At 38.2% G+C, this 21,662-nt stretch overlaps 1 protein-coding gene across 2 annotated transcripts in view; it reads left to right on the top strand.

The window, feature by feature from the left end:
• Nucleotides 1-21,662, top strand: part of LOC108266029 (dedicator of cytokinesis protein 3) — an 86,600-nt gene that overhangs the window by 43,371 nt on the left and 21,567 nt on the right. For both annotated transcript variants that reach the window (XM_017468971.3, XM_017468970.3), the window contains exons 18-28: nt 4,124-4,295; nt 5,083-5,180; nt 5,314-5,397; nt 5,954-6,054; nt 9,217-9,298; nt 15,369-15,539; nt 16,628-16,820; nt 17,658-17,785; nt 17,890-18,039; nt 19,448-19,546; nt 19,750-19,844. In XM_017468971.3, the coding sequence (XP_017324460.2) occupies nt 4,124-4,295; nt 5,083-5,180; nt 5,314-5,397; nt 5,954-6,054; nt 9,217-9,298; nt 15,369-15,539; nt 16,628-16,820; nt 17,658-17,785; nt 17,890-18,039; nt 19,448-19,546; nt 19,750-19,844 (1,373 nt within the window). The remainder of the gene's footprint in view (nt 1-4,123; nt 4,296-5,082; nt 5,181-5,313; nt 5,398-5,953; nt 6,055-9,216; nt 9,299-15,368; nt 15,540-16,627; nt 16,821-17,657; nt 17,786-17,889; nt 18,040-19,447; nt 19,547-19,749; nt 19,845-21,662) is intronic.

Here is a 21,662-nt window from a genome sequence, read left to right as displayed (position 1 = left end):
TTCAAAATCCCAAATTTTACTTTACATTTTTATTTGTGCAAAAGGTGACCATTTAACTCAGGTTTGAGTAAAATTGAATGATCAAAGAGAGAAAACAGCTAGTTAAATGTACTTATATATATTTTTAGGAGAGTATTCTTTGGTGCCATGTAAACCTTACTTTAAAAATATGTTTAGTTAAATTTACTGAGACTTCATGTGTGGAAATTTTTTACCAAAATTTTACCAGTAAAATTTTTCTCATTATTATTATTATTATTACTTTTTTTAATTATTATTTTTTAAATTTTTATTTTATTTTATTTTATTTTATTTTTTATAAATAGCAGTTTTCCTTTAGGATGCCAGCCAAACATTCTCTCAAGGTCAAACTGTCAGATATTCCTATCCCCACCAAGATATAAAAACAGTAGGATTAAAAAAACAAAAAACAAAAACCTACTTGAAAATTCTCCTCCCTTGTTCTTTTCCTTCTGCTTTCCTTTCCTCTCTTGGTACTTTCAGGATACTGAAAGATAGGTGCTTTACATTTGCATCCAAATATATATTTTTTAAAGCTACAGAATGTACGAGTTTCTTAGTCTCTGTTTGCAGAAGAACATTTTGTAACGTGGGTTGTGCTGTGCTGTTCTCCTGCACTCTGGTTGATGTCTTGGCTGTAAATGTACACGTTTAGATACAATTCAGTGCTGTGTTTTGAGTCACAAACTGAACAAGTGGTATGCCAAAATTGTAATGACACCAATAATGTATTACCATAACATTCAACAGTTTATCACCCATATTTTGATACAAACAAGGATAAATCATACGATTATCATCTATCATTCCCACCAAAAAAAATGCCTTACCTAGTTAGCAAAAAGAAAAGCTAAAACTCTATCATTACTATTATCTCTATCATTACCTCTCATAGTATAATATTTGACTCTTTACTGTCCTGTTTCCCTAATTTCACTCTCACACCTCTATTTCTGTCTGCTGACTCCTGCCAGTCAAGGTGTATTTTGGACTTCTTTTGTGCCTAAAAGTAGGGCATGATGACGTTTGCTATAGCCTAGCTGGCATCTGACGTAGGCGTACACAATTCCATCCAATTCTGATCCGATTCCCTTGTCAGTGCTAACTGTGACTAGTCAGAGTGACTCACAGCTCAGGAACATCAGATTATAAATTATTTTTTTCTCCCATGACTGAATTGTCATCTGTTTCATTTTTAACAAAACAATATGCACTGTAGTCTTTAAGTAATTAAAATTTGCATTAACCAAAACTTTTCTTTTGGTTGGGGATTAAACTTTATTATTACATCTCTAGCAATGGAAAAGAAAAGAGAATATTGTAGGACATAAAACTCTTACCACAATAAGAGCTGGGATGTCTCATGAGATCAGTGAGAATAAATTAGATGAAATATTACTGGTTGTAAAACCTGAAAAATGTAACTTTAATCACTGACTTTCCTTTAATAAATTCAATACATTTACAGTATCACCAAAGCATTACAGAATATTATTCCCACTTGAATTAATTTAGTCTCATCTTAAGGGCTGTTACAGTTTTTATCAGCTTTGTTGAAGATCATTAGATGAAACCTTGAAGGCAAGAGTAATCAGGTCAATGTAACTGTAGACTTCATGCGTAGAGGTTTATAACCTGACTCATTTTCTTTTTCTATAAAAGTAAGAAAACAATGCAAATAGGAGCAATAAAATGTGTAACCTTTTGATTTTACTACATCAGGCTTTATGTAACCCAGTACCGCATCTATACAAAACAGCCAACATAACGTAATGACTTTAATTCAATGCATTTCAACGTAATTTTTATTTGTATAGTGTTGTAATTAACAGGAATCGTCACAAAGCAGCTTTTGTCATGAAATCCACGTAATGAAGGTTAGGACTGATGCAAGTGCAGATAAGAGCTTTTAATAAAGAGAGGCAAGCAGATGAATCCAAATCATGAGACAATAGCGTGGTCAAGAAACAGGCAATGGGTCAGGCGATCTGTAAACAGGCATGAACTAGGCAAGGCAAGAATCGAGAACAAGGAACAAGAAGCAAGATCAATGAACATGCAACAAAACGAGGAACAGGGTACAAAAGCTTGGTATGGTGATAACACTCAATAGTTCGCAAAGTCGTTGTGTTCAAACAGTCTCTTTATACTGTGGTATTGAGTGCTGTGAATTTGATGCAGGTGTGTGTGATTAGAATGAATGTAAGTGTTCTGGGAATTGCAGTCCACATGTAGATTTAGATACCTAATGAGCGAGTCAGAGAGGACAGCAGCAAAGACTAACTGAGACAACATGACAAATAAACCTTCAGATTTTCGAGAGAACCATCCTCTTCTGGATAGTGGGATTCAAAATCATTACAGTACACAGTTTTATAGAGAAAAAGCAAATATAACTAAGTGTGAATAGGAGTCCTTAGCAAGTTGATATATAGTGGTGCTTGAATGTTTGTGAACCCTTTAGAATTTTCTATATTTCTGCATAAATATCATCAGATTTTCAGACAAGTCCTAAAAGTATATAAAGATAAAAATTAAATAAATGATACAAAAATATTATACTTGGTCACTTATTTATTGAGGAAAATGATCCAATATTACATATCTGTGAGTGGCAAAAGTATGTGAACCTTTGCTTTCAATATCTGGTGTGACCCCCTTGTGCAGCAGTAACTGCAACTAAACGTCTCCGGTAACTGTCGATCAGTCCTGCACATCGGCTTGGAGGAATTTTAGCCCATTGCTTAGTATAGAACAGCTACAGCTCTGGGGTATTGCTGGGGTGCCTCACATGAACTGCTTGCTTCGGGTCCTTCCACAACATTTCTATTCAGTTAAGGTCAGGACATTCCAAAATGGGCAGCAGTGTTCTTTTTGGAGAGCAGTGGCTTTCTCCTTGCAAACCTGCCATGCACACCATTGTTAGTCAGTGTTCTCCTGATGGTAGTCTCATGAACATTAACATTAGCCAATGTGAGAGAAGCCTTTAGTTGCTGAGAAGTTACCCTGGGTTTCTTTGTGACTTCACGGACTATTACACGTTTTGCTCTTAGAGTGATTTTTGTTGGTCAAACACTCCTGTGGAGGGTAACAGTGGTCTTAAATTTCCTCCATTTGTACACAGTCTGTCTTCAGACTGGAGTTCAAACTCTTTAGAGATGATTTTGTAACCTTTTCCAGCCTTATGAGCAAGCTGAGGTCCTCAGAAATCTCCTTTGTTCATGCAGTGATACACTTCCACAAACATGTGTTGTGAAGAACAGACTTTGATAGATCCCTGTTGTTTAAATAAAACAGGGCGCTCACTCAGACCTGATTGTCATCCCATTGATTGAAATCACAATTAGGTGACTCTAATTTCACCTATTTTCATGTTCACATACTTTTGCCACTCACAGATATGTAATATTACTCAGTAAGTAAATGCCCAAGTATAATATTTTTGTCTCATTTGTTTAATAGGGTTCTCTTTATTTACTTTAAGGAGTTCAGAGTGAAAATCTGATGTTTTTAATGGGGTTAGAATTGTTTCATAATTCCAAATAAATAAATTACGATCCATGAATAAATATAGTGAGATTTACAAAAATTAAACAAATTGACAAATCCATTCAATGAGATCCACAAATATATGTTAGTAGTTTCACAAAAATAAATTAAATTGACAAATAATTAAAATGAGATTTTTCAAATAAAATTGTTTTTACAAATATGTTTTTATGTTACAAACAGAACTCTGATTGCATTCATTTGTGGATCGCGTCCTGTGCATTTATGGATTGCTGCACACATTTGTGGATTTTGAAACATTTCTAGCATCAAGAGTGCACATAAATCCACAAATAGTTGGACTCCAACCACCATCTACTCAAGCCAATTGCCACATTGCGCTGACCAATCGTAGCATGTTCTCGCTCCAACCAATCATGTTTTGTTTTACAATCAGGACAGGAACAGAGTTTTAGGTAATTTTTATGCAGATATATAGAAAGTTCTAAATGGTTCAGGAACTTATAAAATATAAAATGAATGACTGCAATGTGCTTGCTGAAAGTTATGACCTTCTCTCTCTCTATCTCTATCTTGCTCTCTCTCTCTCTAGTGTGATGAGAACACAACATTTACTAATCAAGGCCTGTATTTGAGTATGCCATGCAGTAAAGCAGACCTAAACACCTGTCCTGCGATTCCAGCAACATTTCCTTTCCAGCGCAGCAACAAGGAGAGTTTTTGCATCAGCACCATATTGGTTTCCACAAAGCTCACACAGAATGGTAAAACCCACACACCCACACTGATCTGATTCATTTCAGATTAATTTGCTTGTTTTCAACCATTATGCTAATTATATTAGTTAATGCTGTTTTTTTATTTATCCCTTTGAATAAAACTTGATTGCAAAGCTACAAAATATTGGAATTATAAAGATTTGAAAATATTTTTAAAAAACAGTTTTTAGAAAAAACAATTTTCATAACCATTAACATAAGATGCCAAACAATAAAGCACTGCAAAAAAAGAACAAAGTTTCATCATTGATCTCTGCTGTATAATGTTTGAGTTTGGTTTATGTTTCTGAGAACCAGCTTAAGCTTTGATTTATCTGAACATTTGCAAGCTGTTCATTAAACATTATGGGGCAGCAAACATCTTGTAGCAAGCATTTATGTTCGTGTTTTGTTTTTGCCTGATGGCACGGTCGCATGTTTCAAATGAAATAAGGATAATACAAATGGCACCATCAAATGTGAAGCATTTATTTGAAAGCATTACATTACATTTTGCACAGACCCTGTTTAAAGTGGAATGCTTGTATGACTTGACTTGGAGTGGTTCCATTAACATGAATAGGCTACTTTAAAAATGTAGTTAATTCAGCTCCTGTGAAGAACTGTTTCGCTCTTTCAATAAAAGCATTCACAACACATACATAAACACACACAACATTGAACATTGACTGTCATAGTAAACTAATTCATTAATTCAATAGAAGTTGAACTCCTTTTCATTTAACACACTCTGTGTGGGTGTCTGTGTGTGTGTGTGTGTGTGTGTGGACAGTGGATCTTCTGACTCTGTTAAAATGGAAAGCTAATCCTGAGAGAGTTCTGGACATCCTAGGCCGCCTAAGAGTAATTAATGGAGAGGAAATTGTTAAGGTACACACACACACACACACACACACACACACACACACACACACACACACACACACACACACACAATTATTGTACATACTGTATATCCACATACTCATATCTCTGTATGGTGGTGTGTTCTGTGCTTTTGCAGTTTCTGCAGGATGTATTGGATACACTATTCTCTCTACTTGATGACAACATTGACAAATATGGACCACTTGTATTTCAGTCACTGGTAAGAAATTATTATTTTTTGCTTAAAAGTATAAATATTAAATCAGTCCATACAGGATTTCGCAGAGTTTTTTGTGATTGTTGCGGCTAAAAATGCTTGATTATGCTGTGGCTTTTTTCATAATTTGCAATGCAACTTGAGGACTTTTTTTGTGGGGTTTTTGCAGAAAACTACTTGAACTGGAGAAACTGCATTTGCGCAAAATTGTCTTTCACAGTGTTGTTTGTTGGTAAATGTTCTTTTAGCTGTACTCCTGTTCAACACCTGTGAATCGAAGACATCTTTGGCTGAATGCGCGTTGTGATGTCATCACATGGCATGTTGTGATGATGTCACATGACACATCTTGGCCCAAATGTGCGGTAATTTGGAAAAATTTCAAGCTCCTGCGAATATTGCGTAGGTTCCTTGATTAATTATTGTGATCACAGAATTCCTGGAGGGACTGATAAATACTTCAAATAAATACATTGATGACTCCAGTACCATTATATAAAGGAGTGTCAGTGTTTAATTATGATTTATGTTTATGAGTGTTTATGCACATGTGTTTCAGGTGTTCATCATTAACCTGCTCAGGGACCCACGGTATTATCATTTTCGCCCAGTTATGGATGCCTACATACACAACCAGTTCGCAGGAGCACTGGCGTACAAGTAAATAATATACCACAGGATTTTGAAGCACAGTTTTCACAAAGATTCTTAAAAATAATTATGTAGGTTCTTTAATATGAAGAGCAAATTTGTCCATTATATTCATCAGTTAAGAATACTGAACATTAAAGTGCGATGTTACGTAGTTTGGTCATCATTTTATTTCATGTAAAGATTGAGGACTGAAAAGTGACTGCCTAAAATTTAATCATTTTTGGATTCAGAGCCACGAATTGACCACAGCGTTGCACCTGCAATCACTCCTTCACTCATGATTTCATATCAAATTTTAACAAATATGAGGACTTATTTTGACTACTGTGCAAGGTTGTTTAAAGGGGACCTATTATGCAAAATTCACTTTTACATGGTATTTGTAACATAAACGTGTTTTGGCAGTCTGTGTACACAACCACCCTATAATGGTAAAAATCCACCCATAAATCATAAATAGTGTCTCAAAATGCTTTTTCTATGCAACATGACGTCACATTGGAACAGGCCCCACCTACGACTGGTGACGGACGCTGCCCTATTAGCATAGATCCTCCCCTTAATGAGCTGCTCACAGTCGGCCATGCTCTCCGCACTGGAGCAGCTATAGTGATGAGAAGAATGGTTCAGCTTTGTAAGCTTTGTAAGTGTTCTGTTGTTGAATGAACATAAGAGTCTTCATGTACTCCCGGCATCATAGCCACTAAAGACACAGTGGAGTAGTTCTATTTTTTAAGGAAATGTGTCCCAAAAAATTGCTACATTCGTATATGTTTCTTCGAATCATTTTACACCAGACTGCTTTGTGAACGAGCGTCAATATAAAACAGTGTTTGCTGTAAAGTTTATTCTCAAGCATGGATCAATACCAACTGTTCGTGATCCAGCTTCATATCCAGAAGACGTAAGTATCGCACTTTATATTTTGTGAATGTTTGCATATCACCTTTCCAAATGTGCTTGTTAGCAAATTCCATGGTTAATGCAGCTGAAGTTACCATTGTCTCTGGTTGTATGAGCACAGAGATATGTCGTAATTTTTATTTTTAACCCAAAAATGCTTACTGTCTGTATAATTCATACACACACACTCACATATATATATATATATATATATATATATATATATATATATATATATATATATATATATATATATATACACACACACACACATATGGCTGAACTCTGGTATTTATAGTTTCAGTCATATTGGTTCTCTTGATTTGATGTTGTCGTAGTATCCGAAGCACAAGCTGTAAAGGCACAGCCCTCTTCTGGAAAGGTGGCGGGTAGCAGCAGCTCATTTACATTTAAAGAGTGTCACATCAGGGATTTGAGGCGGATGCAAATGCAGAATATAAGTGAAACATTTAATAAAGTAACAAACAAAGAACAACACAAGACTTACATAGAACAAAGACGAGCAAAATGTGATACACGGGGCCAGAACAAGTAACGCAAGAAAACTTGTGCAGTGCAGAAAGTGACTATATATAAATACCAGTGCTAATGATCTAAACATGAAACAGGTGAATTGAGACATGTGACATGGTAAGTGGCTGATGAGAAACATAGTTTCTAGTCCATCTCCAATATTACGTGACAGAACCTTTCCTTCCGCCAGGCTCCCGAAGCATATAATCAGTTCAGGAGGGGGTCCTAGATCCCCACACCAGATGTCCTTAAGCATTTCAGAGTTCCATTGTTTGTCATCCCTCACAGGGCTGGATATAGAACGCTTGACGTGTTCACCAAGGTTCAGAAATGCGACGTTCACCATGAAGCTAAAGAGGGGAGCAGCGCTCTCTGTGAGGCCAGAGGGGTGGAGCAATGTTCTCCGTGAGGTCAGAGGAGGGAGCGAAGTTCTCCATGAGGCCAGAAGGAGGAGCAGTGCTCTCTGCGAAGCATGGGGGGGGGTGATGTCCTCTGTGGAGCAGGAAAGGGGAGCGACATACGGTGCAAAGCATAGAAAAGGAGCGACATCTTCAGCGGAGCATGGAGGCAGAACATCATCCTCAGCTGAGCAGGATGGCGGAGAGACATATTCAGTCAAGCAGGATGGCAACGAAACGTCCTCAGTCAAGCAGGATGGCAGAGTGACGTCCTCAACCAAGCAGGATGGCAGAGCGACATCCTCAACCGAACAGGAAGGCGAAGTGACATCCTCAGTGGAGTAGGAAGGTGGAGTGATGTCCAAAGCAGAGCCTGGCATAATGACATCCGAGGCGGAGCAAGGAAGTAAAGTGGAGCTCTTGGCCGCACCGGGAGGCGGAGCAACGTCTTCAGCTGAACAAAGATGCTGAGCGGCGTCCTAAGTTGAACACAGAGGCTGAATGACGTTCTCCGTTGACTCAGCAGGCTGAACTAGATCCACAGTGGGGGGGGGGGCAGATCGACATACTTATTGGGGCAGGGAGGATGGGAGATGGTTTATTCCTGGTTGGAAGGCTCCTTCTCAAGACATAGCCTGAGGGAGTACATCATGTCGAACCATTCCCGATTGGTCTCGATCTGGGAGAATCTCCCTTCCGTCTCCCACCTCGGTTTTTCCCTTTCAATAAGAGTCTCTTGCACGCTGAAAAAATCTGCTACATCCATTTATTCGGTCTTGCGTTCTGTCACGTCAGGGATTTGAGGTGGATGCAAATGCAGAATATAAGTGAAACATTTAGTAAAGTAACAAACAAAGCACAACACAAGACTTACGTAAAACTAAGATGAGCATAACGTGATGCACGGGGGGCAGAACAAGCAATGCAAGACAACTCATGCAGTGCAGAATGTGACTATATATACACACCAGTGCTAATGAGCTAAACGTGAAACAGGTGAATTGAGACATGTGACATGGTGCAGTGACTGATGGGAAACATAGATTCTAGTCCTTTGCCAATATTACATGACAAAGGGACACACATGAAAACAGTGTGTTTTTACTTAAAAAGGTGCATTTACAGCATGGCATAATAAATTATCCGTGGGGTATTTTGAGCTGAAATTTCACAGACACATTCTGGGGACACCTGAGATTTATATTACATCTTGTTAAAAGGGGCGTAATAGGTCCTCTTTAAAGCTATTTTTTGTACTTTCTACACTGGAATGCTGTATAGCTCATATCTTGTTACACAGTCCAAAAATGTATTTAAAAATGTTTGTGTGTAGAGAGCTGATTCGCTGTCTGAAGTGGTATATGGATCGCTCTTCTGAGGTTGTGCGACAGGACCACATTCAGGATGCTATGAAGGTCAGTATAATCATTTGTAGTTGGTCCCAAACTTGTGTGTGTGAGTGGGCATGTTTTTATATCTTGGTGGTGACCAAATGTCCCTCCAATATTTTTGACCATGTGGGGACATTTTGAAAGTCTCCTTAAGAAAAATAGTTTCTTATATATCCATCCATCCATCCATCTTCTATACCGCTTATCCTTCTTCAGGGTCACAGGGGAACCTGGAGCCTATACCAGGAAGCATCGGTCACAAGGCGGGGTACATGATGGACAGGGTGCCAATCCATCGCAGGGCACACTCACATACAAATTCACACACCCATTCATACACACACTTTGGACATACCAATCAGCCTACCATGCATGTCTTTGGACTGAGGGAGGAAACCAGAGTACCCGGAGGAAAACCCTACAGAACAGGGAGAACATGCAAACTCCGCACACACAGGGCCACGGTGGGAATCGAACCCCCAGTGGAGAAGGAACAAGGAAGGAGTAAGAGTAGGAACCCCCGACCCTGGAGGTGTGAGGCGAACTTGCTAACCACTAAGCCACCATGCGCCCTGATATATATAAACTATGAAACAAACTAACATTGGTTCGTTAGCTAGCCTGGTAGCCAGCTTTCTAGTTAATGTTAGATATAAACATTTTTAACCAATACCATGTTTATTTGTTTATGATAGTGGTGTTAAAAGTTAGGGATGATCCATGTCTAGGTGTGCATTACGCAATTTTAATGTACAACTTTAATGCACAGCTGTCATTGATGTTTAAGTGCAAAATTTGACTGAAAGGATGAAAATAACAGTTATTTTTCGTTAGTTATTTAATATACGGGTCGTTAGAGCTAGATTTCTGCCCGCTCTAAATCATACACAAAGATAAAGTAGTGCAATAATATTCAGTTTATTTTAATGAATTATAATAAATAGTTATTAGCGAGAGAGACATTGTGTGTGTTTATGTGAATTACCTGCGTCTGTGCTGCATCTTTACTAATAATGAAGCTGTGAGTTTAATTACTCTATGCAACTGTAACTGTATATTACTATGGTTACAATTGTTTATAGGTAGCACATTAATAGATAATAATAGAATGGTGATTAAAGTGACTGGAACTAACTGTTCATTCAACAGTTTTGAACGCACACCTTCCATCCAATCAGAATCGAGTATTCAGACAGACCATGGTATAATGCTGAGAAACCTATAATCAACAAACCATAAATTCTTGTTAGTTTGCTAAGTAGTTTTCTGGCTAGTTAATGTTAGCTAACAGCATTTGAAAAGTTATGCCCATGGGTTACTAACCAATACATTTTGTAGGGAATTTAGTCAGCAGTGGGCGGAGCACAGACACACAGGAGTCCGTTTTAGTGTTTCCCGTGGAGAAATATTTATTCCTGTCTGTGAAGGGGGTGTGTGTGCGTTGAAGTACGATCAACGCACACACAGGGTCTCAGCCGTCTGCGGTTACAGCCAGGGGGCGGAGCCTTCACTCGCGTCGGAGTCGTCTGGGAAAGGAAAAAAACACGCGCGCGTCGAAAAATCATCTGAAACCACACCAGAGAGTTGCGTACATATTCTGAGAGACTTCTCTCTGTCTTGCAAGTGGAATATCACCCTTTTATACTCTCCCCTCGCCTGCTGGATGGTGGAATTCTTCCTTGCGGCGCACCATTCACCGGCCTTGTGTGTGGGCGGCCCCGCCCGGCCTCCACGTGCTCTCCTGCTGTCCAAAACATTGGTGGTGCTGAAGCGGAGCTGTCTCTTCAGCACCACCGTGGCAGTTGCGGGAGGAGCGAGCTTTGCTTCCTGTGCGCCGGCCGCCGGCCTGTCGCCACATTTTCATTCTACCTCTGAGGCAGAGCTGCCTTCATGAGTCTATTGACTAGGGATATATTCTGGATCAGTTGTGACCCTGACAAGGAGAAAGCATAATTAAGGATAAAGAATGAATGGATTTTCTACATGAGTGATAATCAGGTGCATTGTTTTGGAGTAGTGATGGTTTATACCATAAGAATATAGTGTTGGTAATGGATATCTTATGGGTAGAACTTAATGGCAAGAGTTTGTTTGAGTACTATGTCATATCTACTGCTGACTATCACTCCTGGGCCCTCATTTATCAAAGCATGTGTAGAATGAGCTCTAAATTTGTGCGTAAGCTCTGTCAGTACACACAAGAAAACTGCCGTTTATCACACATGTATACACACAGCCCTACTAATTGGACGTTGATAAATCCCACACTAATTTGAATGAAGAAACGAAATGTAAATGTAAATGCTTATGGCACTGTTTGTTGTACAGACATGGAGCATGTCAAAAGGTCTAAGAAAATTAACTTGAGTGACAATGAGTTAGAGACACTGTTGCACAAATTAGAATAAAACAAAAACTGTTAATTTGGCATTTATATGAGTAGTTTGGCTTTGAAATAATCACTTTTTCCCCACTTTGGTGGCTACATATGTTTATTCTACTGCCAAATCATTATTATTATTATTATTACTACTTATTATTTTTGTCTTTTCCAATGCTCTATTTGGAAATGCAATGTATCACAGCATGAGTAATGTGAATGCATAAAATGTGTCATTATTTGGCTCATAGTTGTTTGGGAAATGCCAAATCTGACTCCAATTTTTCATTGTAATATGCTGGTGGCTAAAAACCCTACAATATTGATCAACTAAAACTGTACTGGGCAAATAAAATCAATTAATTAGCCACTCACCATTCCCAGCAATAGAGTTCTGTGCACTTCTTTAAAACATGTTCCTCTTTGCATAATGCTGCATGTGCAAAATCATCAAACAAGGATTCAAGCACAGTTGTTAAATGAGACCACTGCTTTCAACAGAGATTATGAATTGAATCGAATTAAACTGTTGAACAGTTGGAGATTATTATAGTTTGTTTGCATTCTGAAATCATAGCTATCACCAGCAATGACAATGACATGATGTAATGTATATAAATTCCTTTTTTCCTCATAGTTGCCAGAAACAGCTGGAGAATTTCTGATAAAAATGCAAAACTCAAGAAATAGTGAAATACAACCCCAATTCTGATAAAGTTGGGACAGTATGGAAAATGCCAAAAACCAAACAAAAAAGTCATTTGAAAATTCAATTCACCCTGTACTATATTGAAAACACAGTATTAACACATTATTTGATGTTTTACTTTGTGAATTTCATTTATTTTTTAAAATGTACACTCATTTCAAATCTGATGACTGCAACACACTCCAAAAAGTTGGAAAAGTTGACTGTTTACCACTGTGGGTCATCTATTATTTCTTTTAATAACACTTATTAAGGGTTTGGGCACTGAAGACACCCGCTGGTTAAGTTTAGCAAGCAGGATTTTCCCCCATTCATCTGTTATGCATTTCTTCAGGTGCCTTCGTTGCCTTATTTTGCGCTTCATTATGCGCCACACATTCTCAATCGGAGACAGGTCAGGACTGCAGGCAGGCCATGTTAGAACCCACACTCTCTGCTTACGCAAACATGCACTTGTAATCCGGGTAGAATGTGGTTTGGTGTTGTCCTACTCTGGATGGCAGCATATATTTCTCCAAAATATGTACATATCTTTCTGCATTAATGGTGCCCTCACAGATGTACAAGTTACCCATGCCATGGGCACTGACACACCTCCATACCATGACAGAAGCTGGCTTTTTGGACATGCCGCTGATAACAGTTCTTTTCTTCTTTGGCTTAGAAAACACAACGGCTATTTTGTCCAAAAACTATTTGAAATGTTGATTTGTCGGACCACAAAACATGATTCCAATATGCTACTGTCTATCTCAGAGGAGACTGAGCCCAGAGAAGTCGGCAGTGCCTCTGCACAGTGTTTATGTATGGCTTCTGCTTTGCATAGTAAAGCCTTACCTATGCAGTGAATGGTGTTAACTGACAAAGGTTTACCAAAGTATTCCTGAGCCCATGTCATGATATCCATTACAGACTCATGATGGTTTTTAAGACAGTGATGGCTGAGGGATCGGAGATCACGCACATTCAGAAGTGGTTTTCTTCCTTGCCCTTTACGCACTGAGATCTTTTAATTATATCGTGCACTGTACAAATAAGTGTTGAATTATTCGCTGACGCATCTGTTGGCAGATCGGTGTGCCTCGACCCATCTATAACTAGGCTCCTTGTATTCTGATTGCCTCACCTGTTTCACATCACCTTCTTATTTCAACTTGTCACATCACTATTAGACCTAAATCGCCCCTGTCCCAACTTTTTTGGAACATCAATTTCAAAATAAATTTTTATCTTCAAAAAAACTATGCAGTTGATTAGGTAAAACATCAAATACCTTGTCTTTATGTGTTTTTTGTTTAAATACAAGTCAAAGTACATTTACAAATCACTCATCTTTGTTCATATTAGAATTTTCCATACTGTCCCAATTTCGGAACTGGGGTTGTATACTGTATCTACTGTTAATTAGAAGCAGTGAGAGGACGTTAAGGAGGGGACATATTCAAAACAAATGATCGAATTCTGGTTTTCCTGATATCTCTCAGCTTGTTTCTATGAACAGTGAGTGATAAATAATTTAACATTCTTATTTTCACTGATATTAGCTACGACTTCAAGTGGGTCATGACCAAAAAGTCAGTATGGCTGCCTGTTGTGGGCTTCATGACTGCAGGATGTACTGGATATATTGACAGTCATTATGTTGATTAGATGCATAAAAAAGTATTTACACTCTTTTCTCAGGTGCAAGTTATATGTAGCAGACATAGACTCATGTCTGTGTTCATCCACATACAACACAACGACCAGGAAGAGTAGGCAGAAGTTCTAGATGGCTTGCCTTAATTTAGCCTTAGTGGGGGCGAGCACTGCTCTCCTCCTGGATACATGCATGTTGTGGCCATAGGAAATGTGACTTTTGAAGTCTCACAAAAATCCTTTTTCTATTATCATCATATGGATGATTCATTCTTTAGTCTGAAAATTGTTGAGTAGAACAACAGGGGTGTTTGTTGTCCTCTCAATAGCAAGCCTATGTGCTCGGTCCACTTAAAGTTAAAAAACCCAAAATTCATCCAGACATGATTCAAGTAAAACTGCAAAACTGCCTTCACGTATCACAATTTTCGCACTGCCTGTACCTGTTTTTGAGGTCTTCCAATTCAAGCCTTAGGTGCTTGCTTTTGTAATCAAGAACAGTGATGCGGATTCAAGAATGCTCAGTGTCCTGGTCATATCAAAACATACAGCGTCTTCATTTGGGTATGTAGTTGTATTTAAATTTAATGCATTTTACATTTGTGTGAAGCATCTTGATGCTCTATTTATAATGTATGTTTCTAAATCCCACTGCCTGATGCATTACAGACACTGTCTCAGGTGCGATCAGGCTGTTGGTAGAACTTTTTTTTTTTTTTGCTAAACAGAAGAACAGATTGTCTTTTCACTATCAGTAACAATGATGTAACCGAGCAAAATTGTCATCTCTCCTGTTCACCTCACAGGGAAAATATCGACTGAAAACACCAGCCAGACAGTAAGAAAAGAACACCACAGCTCAGCTGAAAGTTTGGCCAATGATTTTTAGTTGAGGGTGTAAACACATTGTGGTACATTAAAATTTTTGTTTGACAAGGATAATGTTCGTATACTTGCTTGGTTCTGTATTAATGCAATTATTGAGCTAACTAGCTTGCTGATTGTTATTATATTATTATACTAGCTATACTAATGTTATAAGCTATGGATGCTAGGTTGCGCTCTTGTAATAAAGGTTTGGTTGATCTCTTATTCATTCTTATTATTGACTTTGCCTTTTTTTCTTGCTTTTGTCAATGTTGAACATTGAATTTAAGACATGTAAGCCCATGGTAGTACATGAATTTGTTTTAAAAAAAAAAAAAAACTACAACAAAAAAAAACATGAGTATAAAACCCTTCCAGTTTGCAACCAACACTTCCAACACATCTTAGCCAAGCACATTTTAATCTACATTCACAAATATATTTAAATATGTCTGTGTGTGTGTGTGTGTGTGTGTGTGTGTGTGTGTTGGGGGTTCTAGGCACTGGAATACCTGTTTAAGTTTATCGTTCAGTCTCGGTCTCTGTATTCACGGGCTACATGCGGCATGGAAGAAGAGCAGTTTAGAGCCAGCATTCATGAACTCTTCCAGTCCATCCGTTTTCTGCTCAGCCTGGATGGACGAAATGCTGAAACACTTGTCTGCACACAGGTGAGGCATACACATCTGTAATATTTGCTTGATCCAATATCATGATAGAATACTCTATCATGAGTTCATGTTAGAGCTTCATCATCATGAGGAACAGAGGTGGGTAGTAACACGCTACATTTACTTCATTCTGTTTACTTGAGTAACCTTTTGAAAAGAAAAATTCCAAAAGTTCAAAAAGTCAAAATTCAAAAAAAAAAAAATAATTTTTAATTACTTTTAAGAGTAGGGTTAACTGGCCATACTTTACTCTTACTCAAGTTCATTTTTAAAAAGTTCATTTTTAATCACAGAAATGTACTTGTTCTTTGCTACATTCAGTGGTGTTCCTCCGTTACTCTTAAATGTTAATGAATATATCTAGTTTTAATAATTAGTTTATATCGACCTATATAATGAGATCACGAGTCTTGTGATACGCTGCAGTGGTCTGAATGCGGACGCAACAACCGCTCACTTTTTTAGCGGCTCAGTCCTGGAAAATAATGACCGAAGAGGGGGGAGAAGCGGGGAAGAAAATAAAGACAGTGTGCTGCTGGGAAAATGTTTGTTTTTTGCTGTATGTGTGTGTGTGTGTTTCTGTGTGTGATTTTGTGTTAAAGTGACAGGTTCTTTGTTATTGTACCCATCACAGGACTGGGATATGCTGCTAGAAACCAGATTTTATATCATATAAACAGAACAGACAGACTTTCAAGGATAGGTGTGACTTACAGTTCTCCATGTAGTCTGAGATTCAGGATTTTCACTTCATTTTAATCAGATCTCCAGTAACTAGTAACTTGCTACTTTTGTAATGTTCTCATTGCATAATTTATTACTCTTACTCAAGTATTAACATTATTACATTTACTGTTTCTTGAGTAATTCTTTTTTATAGTTTTACTTGTAGTTGAGTATATTTTTGGCTACTCTACCCACCTGGGATGAGGCATGAGAAAGAAAAACGTGCATATCATTCTGTGGTTGAAGCAACAAAATTTTAGTTATAGAATTCATACAGGAATGAATAGAACAAGAAGATGGAGCTAATTGATGTTCCCAGATGACCGGTTGGACGTTAAAATTTTTCCTCTTTCTCTGTTTAGGCCACATTGCTGACCAGTTTTCCAGACATCTTTGACGAGCTGCTGCAGATGTTCACGGTGCAGGAGGTGGCTGAGCTGGTGAGAGGGACACTAGCAAGCATGCCCAGTACTGTGGACATTGGCCAATCCATGGATGTGGTTAAACTCCAGTCAATCTCACGTACTGTGGACAGCAGGCTTTTCTATTTCCCAGGTAGGACATGTGCTGTTGAGATTGAGGTCTTATCATGATTTGTCATGGCAGTAACCCATGGATGCATCGGTGTGCGCCAGTGTTGAAGGAAGGCGTCAAGTTAAAGAAGGAGTAATGCTTTCTGAGTAATGCTCATGAAGTGCTCTCATGATTAAGTAATAGAGATCTTTATAGAGATCAATTAAGTGTAGGAGTGTAGGAGAGCCAGAAGTGAATGCACAGGCAAGGGAGGAGAGAGGCCAATAAAAGAGACATTCAGGTGGCCCCAAAGATGTTCTGGCAAATCGTTGGTGCCTGAGGAGGGGGAGATGAGACCATGCACAAACTCCGCTATAGCCAGTATGGGGGGAGTGTTGACCTCTTTTGGGGATATCGTTGAGTGATGGAACTTTGACGAACACTCGATTCAGTTGACATGCCAGGAGGTGATGCCAGAAATCACTGATGTTTTAGAGTCCATTTCTGTTGCTGAGATTATGGTGGTTAGAAACTTTCTTGTAAGTCTGCAGTGATGTGTGGATTTGGAGAAGTTCTATGATCATGTGCCTTTACATTGGTTATGAGCGGTACTGCAGGTGTATGGTGGGACCCACTGGAGAGGTTATATCTCACAGTTAGCTTGGGAGCTGCTGAAATGTATGGCTGGAGATAGAGAAACTGGATGGACATTTGCAGCCTCTTGCCACTGCAACCCCCAACACCAGGAAATGTGGAAAGAAAATGAATGATGAATGAATGGACCTTTACAAATTTTATTTGAATGATTCCTAAATAATAGTTCAATACTTGCTCTACATATACAGTAAAAGTCTCATACATAACATTTGTCTCTCCCAGAATCTCGGAGTATTTTGCTTCCCGTAGTACTACATCACATTCACCTACACTTAAGACAGCAGAGAGAGCTACTGCTGTGTGCCAAAATCCTGAGCAGCATATTCTCCATCCTCAATACTAGTGCTCAGGTACATTCACATACTCTACTTCTGAAGGATGATTTGTTATAGAGTCTTACCTGCTATATATTTACTACCACACGCTACTCTGCTGTTTCTCTTTGTTCTTGTAGGAGTCTTTGTGTGTGCAGGACGAGGTTGAGATGATGGTGGAGAGCTTATTAGATGTACTCTTGCAAACACTCTTATCGATCATGAGCAAGAGCCAGGCAGTGGAAAACAGCAGAAATCAGCGCTGTCCTCAGTGCACGGCTGAGATAACGGTGCGTGCTTTTCAATAGATTTTAGCTTAGCTTTTGTTCACTGCTTTTTGATGATCGTTCAGGGGCTTTTTATCATAATCCACATCTTTAAAACTTTTTGTTCTGTTCAGATAATAAGGATCTCTTTTTTTATTAGTTAAACTGGAAAAATTACATGCTTGGCTCAATGAACATGAAAAACCAATAGTCATAATCACATTATTATATTTATAATCCGTTATAATCATATTTATTTGTCCAGGCATTATCTGACTTGAAAACAGCAAGTGTTCAGAAGTCACTGGTATTGGTAAATATCAAAACCTTCCATCAAGTGGATTCACAGTCATGTCACTGCAAACTAGCGACTCCATTTCCCAGAATGCACTGCAAATTACAAACATGGCTGACAATGACTACAACTCCTAAAGTCTGTCTTTGTTGCTGTTTTTGCCTTGCCCTCTGCATTATATGCCCTTCAATAAAGGTCTTAACTGCGATTGCATCCGTCCAAACTATCATTACATGACATTCACAAGCATGTTAAGGAATTTTGTTGGTCTATTCCAATAAATATAGTTTACGTTGCTAGTTAAAGAAATTAGAGCCAGAATTCAAATGGTCATGTCATAATTTATTTTATTTATTTTTTTTGGGGGGGGGGGGGGGGGGGGTTTATTTGGAGGAACGCAATGTGTCTCTTGTATTATGTTCTGAATTGGAGTATAGCTTTTATTGACTACAGTCATTTCTACCTTTAAGTCTTTAAGGGGATCTTCAACAAGAACAGTGTGGATTTGGTTTCTCTATATGTGTTTTTTATTCCATGTATAAAAGTAATGGTAGCAATGAGTGAATGAATGTTTAGTTTTGTTGCGGGGATGATATCAGTTTGATAATTCAATGTGATATTTATTTTTTATTTTATTTTTTACAGAATCCACATATTCTCCATAACGTTTGTTTACAAAGTAAGACTTGATGTTTGTTTATATAGCCAAAATTGGGTAACTGATGCAAAGTGTGCCAAGATAGAAACGATTCCATTCATATAACCTGATATTAATCTGAATATGACACTGACATTAATCTGATATGATTATTCATAAGGTCACAATACGAACTTTCATTTGTAGGTTGGTGTTGCCATTTGGACTGCTGACTCCACTTTATGAGGAAAAGGAAGAAATGTTAATTACAGGATACTGACAAGCTTTAGTAATCCTTAGGCAGGATTTTAACCCAAGTGTTTTAGAAAGGAAGGGAAACAGCTGAGTAAGATTGAACATCTTTGGCACGTTTGCAGGCAATTCTCAATGCTCAGTTCCTGTAGGGACCGCATGGGTTTGATTTGTCCTTGTGTGTTTGGTTTTCCTGCAGGGACAAGATGTGTTTGATAACTGTCTGTATTTGTTTGGTGTTCTTATAGGGCGAGTATGTGTCCTGTCTCCTGTCTCTTTTGAAAATGATGTCTGAGCTGCATTTCCACCATTTGCTCAACAACTTTCACAGCAAAGATGAACTCAAGGTGACAATCACAAAAATATATTGACGTCGTGCAAAGACACAAGTTTGTGTTGAGGAACTGTGTAGTTCCCACATGAAACTAAGTAAATCTATTGTAAATTCCAAACAAGATTCTGTGCAGTTCATATGTAATGGAGGTATATATTTTGTGTGTGTCTCTGTGTAACTGTGTGTTTATGGGTAAATTTTCTCTCATCATGGCAGGAGTTTCTGCTAAAAATCTTCTGTGTGTTTCGAAATCTGATGAAGCTTGGCGTGTTTCCACGAGACTGGAGTGCTATGCGGCTTCTCACCAGCCAGTGAGTATTTACTTAGTTACCAGTGTCAGTATGTATAAAGTTACTCAGATTTTGGTGTTACATAAAAAACCACACTCATAGTAAGAATTTGGCCTTAATGGGGCCATAATAGTATTAATCAATAAATTTAATCTTATATCTAGGCCTAATAATAAGAGCAAAGCATAAAATGCTTGAGCTTTAAGAGGAAACTTTATTCGTAGACTATTTAAGATTATGTCATAGGTGTTTCAGAGCAAAAACATTCTCTTGGTTTGGTCAGAAAGATTGACCATACTACAGGTTGTCCCAAAAGTCCCCATACATAGGGGACTATGTACACCAGTACCATGGTGATCATGCCTTCATCAGTGGATACTTGTGTACGTCCACTTCTCAGTTTGGCCACAACACTTCCAGTCTTTTTGAATTTGTTAATAAGTTTGGCAATAGTATAGTGTGTAACGTGTGTGCTTGCCATGTTTCCTGTTAAAGTCCACCACAACCTTGCGACAGCTTCCCAGACCAGCCATGAGAATGATTTCAACATGTTCTTCTTTTTTCAAAGACATTCTGAAAGGCTAACCGAAAAAAAAAAAAATTATGAAAAGTGTTAATTTTATGACTTTTCTGACACCCTGTATAGTTGTTCGAAGAGGCAAAGGTTAATTTAGATGTATAATATCACAAGCAACATAATAATGCAATAGCATCTGAAATGGAACCGAGAAAATACTGAAAATACAGTCTCTCACTTCTGAAAGTTTTCTTTGAAGTAAACAGAAACCAATTTGGGCTCTGGATATCACATGGTTCAGTTGTTTTAGTTAAAATTATTTCATGGAATCTGTTTCTGCAACTCGATTAGCAACTACTGGTGGTGTCATGGCCTTCTGTGGCTGCTTTCTTTGACTATTTACATGTTACCCTCTATAAGGAGGCCCATAGCTTTGGTATATGCTTTAGTTTAATAATTATAACTGTTTTTGATAAGTAAAGCACCTTCTGTGCCATCCCCACATTTTGTACAGAGGCCTCGGCGTAATACTCTTTGCTCACAGGTTTAGTCATTTCCCAACTCAAAAGCATAGCACACATCAGTGTAAATACTGATACCATGATAGCCCATGACTTTTTCTAATGCATATAATCCAGCCAGTTCTGCTGACTGATTAACTAACTTAGCACCTTGTGTCCACAATACCCAACCTGTAAGCATGGTCCTATTGTGTCAGTATTTCAAGCAATTTCAGATATACTGATGCCATTAATAAGTTTGCACTCCTGAATTTTTATCAGATAAAATAGTAAGACAGGTGTACTTGTAAAGAGTATTACTAAGCATTGAGCCTTAGGAACTGCTTGTGAACATTCAGGTATAGCCTTAACAGCAGCAATAACTAACATGAAAAATATGTCATTGGCTGTAGTTTGGCTTTGGCTTTGGCTGACAGATATTCTGTTTATTTGCTTGCCTTTCTACATGTTGCACAGTCACAGAGCACTTGGCTTTAGTAGAGTTATTATTGCACCTAGTGGCCAAAAATGGGGAAATGCAATAAGCACTAATAGAGGTCCATTGGGGCAGGGATAATCATCCCCCCACGTACGCATTTCAGTGGAGGAGCAGCGGACAAGATAGTTAAAGATGAGCTCGCCAGTTTGGGTTAGTTTAAAAATACTGCTGAGATCTTGTATTATTGTAAATAATTGGAATTAAATCTAATACATTTTCACAAGAAAGTAAACTGTAAGTGTAGGCAGTGTGCCAGTTGTATTGTCAAATATATTGCAAAGGTTGAGAGAGGGAAACGTTATTATGGAGTAATGATTATGGAG

Source organism: Ictalurus punctatus, chromosome 5, assembly GCF_001660625.3.
Source record: "Ictalurus punctatus breed USDA103 chromosome 5, Coco_2.0, whole genome shotgun sequence".
In the NCBI taxonomy this organism is placed as follows: Eukaryota; Metazoa; Chordata; class Actinopteri; order Siluriformes; family Ictaluridae; genus Ictalurus; species Ictalurus punctatus.
The sequence above is the reverse complement of the archived record's forward strand: the minus strand, read 5'-3'. Positions and strand labels throughout refer to the sequence as shown.